Source organism: Hyla sarda, chromosome 9, assembly GCF_029499605.1.
Source record: "Hyla sarda isolate aHylSar1 chromosome 9, aHylSar1.hap1, whole genome shotgun sequence".
Lineage (NCBI taxonomy): Eukaryota > Metazoa > Chordata > Amphibia > Anura > Hylidae > Hyla > Hyla sarda.
The window spans coordinates 134,086,284-134,099,661 of record NC_079197.1 but is presented as its reverse complement, the minus strand read 5'-3'; the positions used below and the strand labels follow the sequence as shown (position 1 = coordinate 134,099,661).

At 43.7% G+C, this 13,378-nt stretch overlaps 1 protein-coding gene across 3 annotated transcripts in view; it reads left to right on the top strand.

The window, feature by feature from the left end:
• LOC130292047 (uncharacterized) overlaps positions 1-13,124 on the top strand; it is a 43,780-nt gene extending 30,656 nt beyond the window's left edge. For all 3 annotated transcript variants that reach the window (XM_056541488.1, XM_056541490.1, XM_056541489.1), the window contains exons 2-12: positions 677-2,192; positions 2,534-2,684; positions 2,766-2,951; positions 3,304-3,441; positions 3,882-4,076; positions 4,841-5,063; positions 5,147-5,343; positions 6,932-6,989; positions 7,852-8,042; positions 9,988-10,046; positions 10,728-13,124. In XM_056541488.1, the coding sequence (XP_056397463.1) occupies positions 721-2,192; positions 2,534-2,684; positions 2,766-2,951; positions 3,304-3,441; positions 3,882-4,076; positions 4,841-5,063; positions 5,147-5,343; positions 6,932-6,989; positions 7,852-8,042; positions 9,988-10,046; positions 10,728-10,923 (3,066 nt within the window). In that variant the 5' untranslated portion in view covers positions 677-720 and the 3' untranslated portion in view covers positions 10,924-13,124. The remainder of the gene's footprint in view (positions 1-676; positions 2,193-2,533; positions 2,685-2,765; positions 2,952-3,303; positions 3,442-3,881; positions 4,077-4,840; positions 5,064-5,146; positions 5,344-6,931; positions 6,990-7,851; positions 8,043-9,987; positions 10,047-10,727) is intronic.
• Positions 13,125-13,378: the final 254 nt, after the last annotated feature.

The following is a 13,378-nucleotide window of genomic DNA, read 5'->3' as shown; positions in this document are numbered from 1 at the left end:
CGTGGTGGGACGTCACGAGGGGTGTGGTGTGACGTCACGACCCCTGCTGCTGGGTGCTGCACAGAGATTGCGGGGGTCCCAGCTGCTGGACCCCATGATCAGACATGTTATCCCCTATCCTCTGGATAGGGGATAAGATGTCTAGAGGCAGAGTACCCCTTTAAGTTCCTCTTCTCCAATCTCAATGCTGCATGTCATTTTGGACCTTACGTTCTGCACTGGGGCGCAGTCATGCTGGAACAAGGGCTTTCCTAAACTGTTCCCACAAAGTTGAAGGCAAAAATTGTTGAAAATACACACACACTTACTGCCCCCCAAAAAAACCTAATGGTAGTGGCAGGACTGGGAATTTGGCAGAATACCTAAAAAAATCCGTAGTTGCAGTATATCGCTCACCGGCGTGTGGAAAGGTCACATATGGCAGTAGTGAGGAGATGTATTCTTTATTGTGGACAATGCATTTCTAGAGGAATACTCCGCTCTTGTCAGGTCCAATCTATGGGTATAGGCCCAAGCAAAGAGAGGATTAATTCTCAATATACAGTAAATCAAATGGATATTTGAAAAGGATAACCAAATGTGATGTGAACAGACTCTTACACCTGTGTATATACCTTTTATATTATGTAACACCTAAATTAACAATCTATCTCATATTTCTTTTTCTTTTACACAGAAATAACATACATTATGGAGTCATGAGAGGAAGACGTTATCTTCATGAGCTGTCCCTGTCTCCCCCGTCCTAGCTGCCCCTCCTATTCTTCTATTTCTTCTCATGAAAGCGCTTTGAATAAAACCAAACCTGACTCCTCCTCTACATCCCCACTAAACTCTTTCTCTATGGCTCCCCAAGACTGCTCTTCTAAATCAGAACTTACGTGCTCCTCTCAGTCACAGAACTTCCCCTCCCAACCTGAGTATTCCCCCACTACATCTTATCGGAATTCTTCTTTGAGATCCCAAGGTGCTTGTTCCCCTATACTACCTGAGAACTTCCCGTCCACACATGACTATGCCCATTCCACATTGATTCCAACTTACAGTTCTAAATCCCAGATGGAGTATTCCTCTTCATCACTTTTGAATGGCACCTCCACATTGCTTACGTTCAGCCAGTCTTTGCCTCCAATGAATAATTCTTCTATATCACAACCTGCCTCCTCAGTCTCTTCTAAGTCACCTGTAAACTGTTCGTGTCAAACCGAGAACTCATCCATGTGCCAAAAAACATATTCTTATCCATCACTTCAGACCTGCAAATCCATATCTGAACAGACCAAAACTGACTGTTCCTTTATGGCAGAAATGAATGGTGCCTGCACATCCAGAACTGATGACCCCTCTATTTCTCATCTGGATTTCTCCTCTGCCTACATTGTACCCAAAAATGAAGACCCCGGTGACTTCTTACCTATGCCTAATGGCTCCATATTATCTTTACATGGCGGATCTCCTACAATGGCACTCAACTGCAAACCAGTAAACCATCATGACAAAACCACTCAGGAAGGCCAGGATAAAGCCCTATCTGATGAATGTTCTTTGGTTTCCTCCATCTCCCCTGTCGATATTCCCTGTATATGCACTTGTGAATTCACCAATGACTTTCCTCATGGGATTTCTTCATCTTGCCTTAGTGATCATGAATGTCCATACACTTTGCAGTCACAGAACTATTTAAATCTGTCAAACACCATCACTCCCATTAATGGCACCACTTCCCCTCAAGTGAATGCTACAATCCATCCATCTATTAAATATACTTCTACTGACCATAAGAGCACAAACTTTAACCCTCTCACTCCGTGGTCTACCCAGTGCTTTCAGTCTCCACAATTTTCTGAGACTGATGTGGTTTCCACCAATGATGAGCAATCTGTTGGCGATTTACTTGTTAATGGACATTATATTAGTCATTTGCCTTCCAAATCCACTCGTAGCTGCTCTCTCTCCAACTCCATTAGTTTTTCTCCTTCTTCTGGAACTCCTCCTGTCCCAGAATCTACTTGTCCAAATTCAGTAGACCATGCTGTGTTCACCAATGCTCATGACAAACAGCCCAATATGCTCCTTAGTTGTTCTCATGCCCCTCCTTTTGCAGCAATACCCACGTATGTTACATTCCCCGAAGAAGAGAACCAGGTCCAGGAGTGTGAAGTATGCAAGGCGTCACTGGAAAATAAAGTTCGGTGAGTAACAATGGGATTAAGGATCTGCACACTAAATACCAGACTATGCGCCTGCTATGGGGCACTGAAAGAGATTGGGCCTACTCTGGATGTCTTATTCCATTTGATTGTGGGTGGTAAGAATCTGTGCAGGACTCCCATCTCTAGATGATCAGCGCTATTAGAAAATAAGGAGGTGAGGAATGGGTCAATAGTCATGAAGATGACTGGATGGGAAAACAAGCACCAGGTCCTTTTCTACTGGATGGCATAACTGGGCACAATAATGGGGAAGCCTTTTAATCTTTGCTATCTTGTTGGGTTCTTTCATTTAGTTCTCCATTATCCTATTTTCCCACCAGCATGGATCAGGACAGTCAACTATGTGAACACTTCCTAGTCTGCCTCACTCGCTTCGAGGATTGGCTACAGATTGTCCAGATAACCACATCTCAAGGAAACCAATACAAGACACTTCACCAAGAAGCTAAGCTGGCGATGAGGAAGTATGAGGTAATTATAACAAAAATATATATTTTTTGTTTTATAATTTTACAAACAATCCCTTTCTAACCTATATCGCTACCATCCTAGGTCTTGCTAACAGAAATGCGGGAGAAATTATTAGACCTGGAGTCTCTAAACAGACAATACTGGAGACTCGCGCAGACCCCTCAGCAGACGCTGCTTCCAAGTGTTCTCCGCAGTAGGATGCAGGAGGTCAACATGTTATGGGACAATGTACAAGGGGAGGCAGAGACATTACACAGGATATTAAAGGTATGTCTTATGTAAATGTTCACACTCAATTAAGTGAATTACTTAGATTATAACTCATCACCCAGCCACAATATAGATGTTAAGTATCCAATCGGTGAGGGTCGTACCACTGGTCGTGATGATGGGAATGACTTGTCCCTGAGTGGGTGGTGCATTTAGTAGTTTGGAAGTTCCATAGAGAGTAAAGGGAGGGACGCTATGCATATTCCATTGCTGCTTCACTCACTCACAGTGGGTCCCTGTTCTTGTGATTGGTGGCAGTCCATTTGGTAGAATAATTTGGGATAATCCCTTTTAGTTATTGAAATAATAGAGTAAGATGCAGGTACTATTTTATGTAACCTTTCCATAGTCTAAAGTCCAGAAGAGGGAAGAATTCGAAACTGACCAGGATGAAATGAAACTTTGCCTAACGGAGATGGATCTAGAATTATCCAATGTAGAGTATATCTATGGAGGCAACTCCTCGGAGAAGATACAACAACTAAAGGTAGGAGGGATAGACCAAGGGAATAATGGTGATGTCAATGTATGTCTTGTCTGATTTGTCAGACGAATGTGTGGTGGGTCTCTCTATACCATATGTCAGGTCAGGGGGGAAAGTACACCTGGACAATCCCTTTAGTGCCTTAAAAGGGTTGAATGTTATTACTAACAAGGTTTTAGTTTTTTTTTTCCCAGGAAAAATGTGACTCTTATCTCTAGGTTGTTTCTGGTATTGCAGCTTAGCTACTTTCACTTGAATACAATACCAAACACAACCAATGGACAAGATCCATATTCTTTGGGTGAATAATAATTTTTTATAATCTCATAGAATTATATTTATTAGTCATAATGCATAAACCTTATAATAATCAATAATGCTAATGGTGGGTCATAACAGGCATGCACCAGGAAACATTTTACAGCTTGAGCATTAATGTTTAGGCCTTCCAAGAGGATGTTTGGAGCAACATGAAGAGGGTGGAGGGTCTTCTAGAGCGAGGAGACCAGCTGATAGATAACAGTGATCCTCGGGATGCTGCAGACCTGGAGGTGGAGATGACTGAACTCGGCTCATACTGCCAACAGATCTACATTCGCCTCTCCCGCTTACAAAAGAGACTTGTGAGCAGCAAACTGGTATGTATACATCTAGCTAGTTATGTGGGGTGTGTGGTCCAGGTATGATTGATATGCTATAAAAAATCTTTATATCTTTATGGTAGAAATGAGCATTTACCTCCATAGCCTTTGTTATACTGATATCTATAATAAGTCCGGTCCAATCTTAGTATGAAAGTGGTGCACTGCTATCTATATAACACTGATTTTGGGCCCCGGGTTGGCAGCTAGTACCGATATCCATAGAAGTGCTGCCATAGGTGGTGCGTATCAGACATAGGATAAAGACCATGGCATATCAAATAAACAGAAGCGACCTGGCACTCACCATGTTTCTTGTAGCTGTAAATTCTTTATTTCTTGATACATGGAATACAGGATAGGTACAAACGGAACCGGGCAGTGGTAGGAGGGGGAAACGTTCAAGGGTAACGGACCGTGTCGCTCACCTGAGCTTCATCAGGCCCTGTAGGGCCTGATGAAGCTCAGGTGAGCGACACAGTCCGTTGCCCTGGAACGTTACCCCCGCCTACCACTGCCCGGTTCCGTTTGCACCTATCCTGTATTCCGTGTATCAAGATCATGCAGCCAGTGCCAGATCCTGCAGGCCTCTCCTGGCTCTTGCCAACTCTGCCCTTTGGCAAGGGAACATAGGGCTGTGTGCTAGGTTTAACTATCTGCCTTCCAGTTTAGTGAAAGTGATACAAGCTTGAGATTAGTAGTTACAGGAATTGTTACTTGTCTGATGATATTAGTTTCTTAGATTTCATTTTCTCTTGAAGGTATTTGAGGATGACTTCCTAGACAGTGCCATAGAACATTTGTCATCTGGCTCTTCAGATGTGTTTTTAGATCTGAATTTTGAAGATGGAGAAGCTTCAAGCTCAGTTAATGTTCCTTTAACCAATGCAGCATTGCCTATTGACCTGGAGTGGGACCCATTAGGTGATGTTGGAAGGTCTAGTTCTCATGATGGACAAGAGTCTTTCTACACAGCCACCTCTGGTATGCAACTTTGTTAGTCTTCTAGTCCAATAACTATTTGTTGACAATTAGGAATAACAATAGTCCTACAATTCCTTCTCAAGCACCATGGAAGCTTCTCCAGAGGAGTGATGGATCTCAGAGCAGTCTCAGCTCATACTCTGGTATCACTTATTCCAATATGATAAGACAAGAAGTCAAGGATACTGTGGAAAATATTCATACCAACCATTCTCCATCTCGTGACACTTGTCATTTAGAGTGGACTCAAGAGCAGATGCAGAGCAGGAAAAGTACATTGGTAAGTAGACTGGGTTCTCTTCATTTCTTATCGCTGTTTTGCCTTGTAGTACAGATTTTTGTCTTGCGTTACTTACAGTCATCTTAGAACCTCAGTGGACTTTACCTCTTACCAATATGTCAGCCAAACTAGAAGTTTATTTTACTCAGCTATCTTAATCTAGAGAAGATACCTCCAGATCCATGGTCTCCCCACCAAGGGATTTACTATAGAAATAATGAGTCGTCAAGAGAGAAATGAGTGATTCACCCAAGCAGTCCATGCTTTACAAAACTTCTGAAGGCAACCCTTACCTATATATAGGAACCTTAACATCGATCCATATATTTAAACTCCATATTCTTTCTTTCTTTGTAAGACTTTATCATTTACAGTTAAATTGGCACTTCAAGATTAGAAAAAAAGAATTGTCTTTTTTTGTCTAAAAACAGTGACAATTTTGTTTATACTGTCTTTCCCCCAAAAATAAGACCTATTGTACCTAAGTATAAGGTCTCCCCCCGAATATAAGGCCTTCACGAATATAAGGCCCCCTGAATATAAGCCCCCTCCCGAAAAAAAAAAATCAACGTCAGACCTCTCTGTACCTTAGCGGCCACTGAGTGGACGCAGTGCAGCCCGTGCTGCACAGGCAGTGTGGTCACTTTCAACCTGTGAGCTGTGGTGGTCAGCTTTCTGGATGACAAGTGACGCCCCTGAAGTTGTGCAGGGGGACATCACTCGTCATCCCAGAGCCTGTGCTGCCCCTCGCTCTGCAACAGTGAGTGAGTCGGGCAGGGCACGAGGCGGGCAATGGGAGGCACAGACACGCAGGGGTGCCTGGGGGGGGGGGGTGTCTGGTGATAATGGGGGGGGGGGAGACTCATGACCTTGGGAGCCTTTTGACTTGCTGGGACTCGTAGTTGCTTTGGCTTGTCTATATTATGGTTGCTGCAGACTTTATACTTTAGACTTGTGAAACCCACGCTGCAGAATATTCCCCCGGAGCTTCTAGCTTATCACCAGGCTTGAGATTGTAATGGCCGTAGATTTTAGACTTCTCCTCAGGCCTCCTCATATTATTATAGCCGTCTCCCAGCTCCTCTCCTCACTGTACCTCAGCTCTTACTAGCTGGAATTAGACTGAGACCAGACTGGACAACTCCTCCCCCCTACACTACTTAAGGATTAAGGTGGGGGCATCCCATTGGGGCATCAGGATCACATGGTTTACCCTGCATGACTTCCCTTAAAGACACAGTAACACTGATAAACATGTGTTTAATACAAAATCACAGAATAGCTTAAAGCAATACACCCTGGAGTAGTGGGCCCAGAACATCCTGTACTGGGTCACCCAACAGGTTGTAGTGCATACAGTATGGGTCCCTGCTCCAGAGGAGCCAACAGACCCCCTGCCACATTAGCAACAACAGCACTACAAGATACAGAGATATTTATATGTTACAGAATCTATGCAGTTCTTAGTCAAATATATTTTACATTTCATCATCATTTTACAGTTCACTTATTCATATATCAGCTGCGTAAAATGTCGAGAGACTTTGCAGTTTACTTGAATTAGAGTCTGTACCATTTAACCCTATAGGTACCGCACAACTATCCTCTACTTCGTGAGACAAGCAGAGACATTATCTCCTGTCCTGGTGAGTTCTGCATGCAAGAAATATGCATACATCTGTGGGATGACATTATGGGGCTTACACCTTGTAGCTGTTCACTCTAGATGCTTCACATGTGATTTAAAGGAGAACTCTAGATCTTTCAGAACCTTAGTGGTACCTTAAAGGGGCACTCCACTGCCCCAGCGTTCGGAACATTTTGTTCCGAATATTGGGGGCAGGCTGCGGGGGTCGTGACATCACGGCCACGCCCCTCAATGCAAGTCTATGGGAGGGGCATGGCGGCTGCCACACCCCTCCCATATACTTGCATTGAGGGGGCGTGGCCGTGACGTCACAACCCCTGTGGTGTTCAGAACGCTGGGGCAGTGGAGTACCCCTTTAAGAAAGCCATACATTTTCTTATTTGATATGACTAGATCTTAGAGATACTAGAGATACTTCAACCCAGGGGTTAAGTCCTGTGAAAAAAGTGTGGGAACTCACCCAAGATTTCCACTCAAGGGCTAGTCCTGCAGGACTCCTGCTAATGGGAACAGTGTTCCTGCTATTGAAAAAGTGCAGGAACTCCGTTCCCATGCACTCCTGCAGGACGTGATCCCCTGCTTTAACCCATTTACTACTTGAGACCTCCTGAGGTGATCATGTCACTATATTATGCTGGTTCTATTAATAACACTGCTAAGTAGGGGTTCTCTGACTAATGATAGGGGCAAGTAAAGAGTCTCAGGGACAAAGGTAAGTTGCATGCTGCAAAGCTGCAGCCCCATAACACACAACCTTTCTTCTTAATAAACATGGCTAGCATTATTTGGTGGAAAAGGTACTTTTACTTAAAACAAGATTATTGCAACCAATGGACTTGTACTTTTTTCTTGGGTCTCAGTCTCTCTTCCCATAGATGAGCCAGACGCTGAGCACAAGATCAGCAGTCACTTCCCTTTTTCTGGATACACCAGGACAACTTCTGATCGTGAGAGTATGTCTAAAGAACAGATGATTGACAACCGGTCACAACCTAACTGCTCCGGACAGACGAGACGTCAGAGAAAGAAGAAGCGAATGATACGGAATCAGGTAAGTTACACATGTAGGGATATTGGCTTCATCCATATTGTGCTTACACTTAGGAAAGAAGTGCATAAGACAAACCAGTTCTGGTGGGTAGAACATTGCTGCTCTTTATTAAAATAAAAGATTTATTACATGTTAGGTTGTTGTATTTGCAGGAGTGCACTTCAACTATTCTTCCTGACTGTAGGTAGTGCGGGATTAAGAAATTATAGAAATTATACAGTGACCCCTCCCCAACTGCTGTACAAGGGCACGTTTTTTTTGCACCATAATTTTTAGATTTTCCATCAGTATCATTGTTGTTTTTTATGGGACTTTTTGATAGTTTTTATAAAAAATGTTCATGATATATAATGTGAACAAAAAATCAGCATTTCTGGCTTATGGTATTTTTTACTTTTACACTGTTCACCGTGCAGGATCCAACTTCCCACGGCTCAGTTGCTGGCTTTCTGCTAATGCAATATAATGTCACTATGTGCTGGTAAAGCACTGTGGGCACAGCATGGGTTGTTGCAAATGCAATGTAATTCATACTGTGTTTGCAGCAACCCTGTTGTGCCCACTGTCAGTGACACATTATGGTGCGTTTGATTGCAGCCACCTTGTGCGCACAGTGCTTTACCACCACACAGTGACATTATATGATGTGGTGGGCACAGGGCACAGTCTACAGTAGTTACCGGTATGGGCAGTAAAGCATGACTGATTAGGTAATGAGGTCCAAGCAGACAGGGAATGCGGAAGGGACACTTTCATGTGGGCCACACCATGACTTAGTAGATGTGCCTGTGCACCGCAGCGCATGCTGTCACGTCCACATGCCCTGGCTGTGTTCTTAAAGTGGCCCTGTCTGACTTAACTTGTGTACGGCAGGATCAGGTTCTGGAGCAAAGAGGGCCCTTCCGTCACCCCCCGCAGCATAGAGCGGGAGAAAAAAAAATAGCTCAGCCCTTGAGGGAGCCCCTCTGCATCAGAGGCCCATGGGCTGCAGCCCCTTTAGCCCATCGGATTAATCCGTCCCTGACTGTAGGGGCAGCATTTTACAGTATATGGCATCAGTACTTATACTAAGATTTGCTGTGACATCATATACAAGCACATGAAGGGGAAGTTACATGCTATTTATTGTATGCTACTTACGATCTCTGAAAGTGGAAAAGGGAACAGAACAAGAACAAGATTCCAACGTCCAGCAGACTTTAGGAACCTGGTTACTATTTTCCTACACAACTTTGAAAAGTACCATGACATTCTACTGTTGTCAAGGATACAGCACCTAAAGAAAACAACGTTGCCATTGCGTTCTTGTTGTATAAGATTAATGAAAAATGTTCCTACTTGCCCAGTAGGGGTCGTAGGTAAAACATAATTGTCAGCCTGTGGCATCTCAGTGATGTCATTGTGTTTAAAGGGGTACTCTGCCCCTAGCCATCTTATCTCCTATCCAAAGGATAGGGGATAACATGTCTGATCGTGGGGGTCCCACCGCTGGGGCCCCCCGCGATCTCGGCTGCAGCACCCCAGACATCCAGTGCATGGAGTGAACTTCGCTCTGTGTTGGATGACTGGCGTTGCGGGGCGGAGGTTCGTGACCTCACACCACGTTCTTGACATCATGGCCACGCCCCCTCAATGCAAGTCTATGGGAGGGGCGTGATGTCCACCACGCCCCCTCCCATAGACTTGCATTGAGGGGGCGGGGCCATGACATCACAGGCAGGTCATGGTCATGATATCAGGAACCTCCGGCACTGCCCCCGATGCTCTAAGCGAACGCCTTGTGCAGCAGGGAGACCCCCGCGGCAGGACCCCCGCGATCAGACTGCCCCTAGACATCTTATCCCTTATCCAAAAGATAGAGGATGAGTACCCCTTTAATGACATAATAAGTTGCAGCGTATAGATGTACTAGATCTTGATTTTACATGTGATCTTTATGTTGTAGGATGCAAAGCGCACTCTTAGGACTACAACGTCAGATGTGTCAATTCTTATGGAGAACGGGTAAGTATCTTTATTTATGTATATATTTAACTTCTATAATTTGGTGATTTGGCTAACTATAGTTAAGGGTTGAGCAGGATTAGAAAAATATGTCTGCTTTCTTCACAAAATAGAGTCACACCTCTTCACAGGCTAAAATGTCATGGAGATGTGACACTGTTTGTGAAAGAAAGCTGCCATGTTTTTTGCCTGAACAACCACTTTAAGGGTGCGTTCACACTGAGCAAATCAAGAGGAATTCACGCCGAAAAATTTACGTGCGGAAAAAAGAATTTTCTTTTCACGCGGAATTCGTGCAGAAATGGGAGAGAAAGAAGGGAAGGGTTTTTCAGCCATTTCTGCATGAATTCCGCACAAATTCCGCACAAATTCCACGCAAAAACGATGTCGGGCGGAATTTTGTAGTGATGGTAGTGGTGGTGGGAGAGTTGTATGTCCAAGAACTAGAATGCTTACCCCACCCTGATTTTGCCTCTCTATTTCTATTGAGATGTCCTTAGAAAATATTTTTAATATGTCTCCAAACATGCTATAAAGACTTGTTCGGAACTTTGACCTTAGATCCCACCAATTGGCAGAAGAAAATAATATTATGATATATGCATAGAAGAAGTGGGTGTCACCTATATATATATATATATATTCAACCATTAACTCTCTGATCTTTTTCTCTCCGTTCAGGGACGACCTGCACAAAACCTCCTACAGACCTTCATGTTCCCTTTGCCTCTGGATTAGGCGCCTGGCCTTTGTCTCGGTTTTACTCCTGGTTCTGGGTACCTCGCTTCTCTTTCCATGGAGTCGCCAAACCTGCCAATCAAACCGCTTCTCTTGGTCTCTGATGCTCACCTATGTGAATGGACCTCCTCCAACGTAAAACAGGATAAAGTTACACCTATAGAAACATTTTCTCTGCTAAAGAGCCAACAGAGTTTATTCAAGAGTGGTTACCTACCCTGATAGGGGTAAAATGTTGGTATAGGAGCTATTCCTTTCCATCCAGGTATATGTATATTATAGTGTATTTAGTGTATTATAGATGCTTGTGGGTAGATGTCGCTGTGAACCTCTCAGAAAGCAGATGGGTCCAGATGAATGTGGTTATAGAAGACTGAAATATTCAGAGCTAACAGCGTGTCTCTTCTTGAAGGACAATACAAGAATTTAGGTGCACTTCTGTGGTGGATGTAGACAGTGATATATGACTAACCCTCAACACTGCGGTTAAAATTGAGACATTAGTCAGTATATCCTTATATGAAGGACATACCTGAGCCTGCACACCACGCCAAGGTTTCTCAAGTGGCATGGGGCCATATGAGGGCTAATTTTTTGTGCCATGATCTATAGTTTTTATCAGTACCACTTTTGTTTAGGTTTTACTTTTTATAAATTTTTTTATACATTTTTTTTTGGAATAAAATGTGACAAAAAAGCAGCAATTTTGGACTTTTGGATAATTAACAATATATTGTAATAGTTCAGACTTTTACGCATGTGGCGATACCAAATATGTGTATTAATTTTTTTTAACACTTTTTTGGGGGTAAAAAATGGGAAAAATGGACGTTTTACTTTTTAATTGGGGGAGGGGATTTTTCTAATTTTTTTATTTTACAGTTTTTAACTTTTTTTTCTCCACTTTTTATGTCCCCATAGAGGACTATTCATAACAATCATTTGATTGCTAATAATGTGCAGTGCTATGTATAGGACATAGCACTGATCAGTATTATCGGTGATCTTCTGCTCTGGTCTGCTTGATCTCAGACCAGAGCAGAAAACCCCCGGGAGACGGCCAGAGCCAGGTGAGGGGACCTCCGGCGGCCATGCTGGATGATCGGATCCCCGCGGCAGCGATGCGGGCGATCCGATCATCCATTCAAAGTACCGCACTGCCGCAGATGCCGTGATCCGTATTAATCATGGCATCTGAGGGGTTAATGGCGGACATCTGCGCGATCGCAGATGTCCGCCATTACTGGCAGGTCCCTGGCTGCTGATAGCAGCCGGGACCTGCCGCGCATGACGCGATTACCGGTTCGGATGCTTGCGACCATGAAGGCGCGTAAATGTACGTCATGGTGCGTTAAGTACCAAGTCACCATGACGTACATTTACGTCCATTGCCGTTAAGGGGTTAACATCAGTGTTGAGGGATAGCCAATGTCATTGTTCACAACTACCACAGTAGTGCACCCATATTACTGTATTGTATTGTTCTAATTGTTACACATCCACACCGTTTATCTGGTGTAGGATTCTATTGTGGCACTTGTAGTCCGCTGCAGGCATCCCCCATTGTATGCATTTTTATGCTGGGGATCGCCCCTAGCAACGGACTACAAGGGCCGGATCTGCTCCCCCAGTATATATGCACAACTGTTGGTTGAGCACCTCCAGCCATATGAGACCACGTCTTTGTTGTTGTTTAAATCTTCTTGAAGGACCCAACACATCTGTAAATTAGGAAATAGCCCTTTAATTTCTGTAGGCGCCTTGCAAAGCCTTACTTCTCCTTAGGGGGCACTGCAGACAAACTGAGCACTTGCTGTCAGGTTCTTTTTGAACATTTCAGTATAAAATATGGCGTCCCAGCAGCAGGGAACCCTATGATCCTCTTATTTTTAGGGACGGGGCAGTGCGGGGGAGGGGAAGAACCTATCAAACTAAAAGGGGTTGTGAAATGTATATAACCACCTCAAAGGGCATTTGCCGTGTTATCAGGAGCACATGACTACTGTCCATTTTTCTGTGTGATGGAGCTAGGCGATCTCACTCAAAGTTTTATGTAACCCTAATTCGTTTCCGTTGAGAGGACACCTGTGCCCTACAGTCCATTGAAGTTTAGGAATAGGACCAGCTAAATCCGGGAATCGCTTGGGGTTGTGAAACTATTGAGGGAGCGCATGTGGCTTACCGTCCATTGTAGTGTGAAAATAGGACCAGTTAAATCCCTGAATCTTTGGGGGTTGGGAAAGCAATATGACTAAAGTATTATAAAAAATGATTAAAGGGGTATTCCTGGAAAAAACTTTTTTTTACATTTTTTTTTTACATCAACTGGCTCCAGAAAGTTAAACAGATTTGTAAATGACTTCTATTAAAAAATCTTCCAATAATTATCAGCTGCTGAAGTTGAGTTGTTCTTTTCTGCCTGGCAACAGTGCTCCCTGCTGGCATCTCTGCTTGTCTCGGGAACTGCACAGAGTAGAAGAGGTTTGCTATGGGGATTTGCTTCTACTCTGGACAGTTCCCGAGACAGGTGTCATCAGAGAGCACTTAGACAGAAAAGAACAACTCAACTTCAGCAGCTCATAAGTCCTGAAATT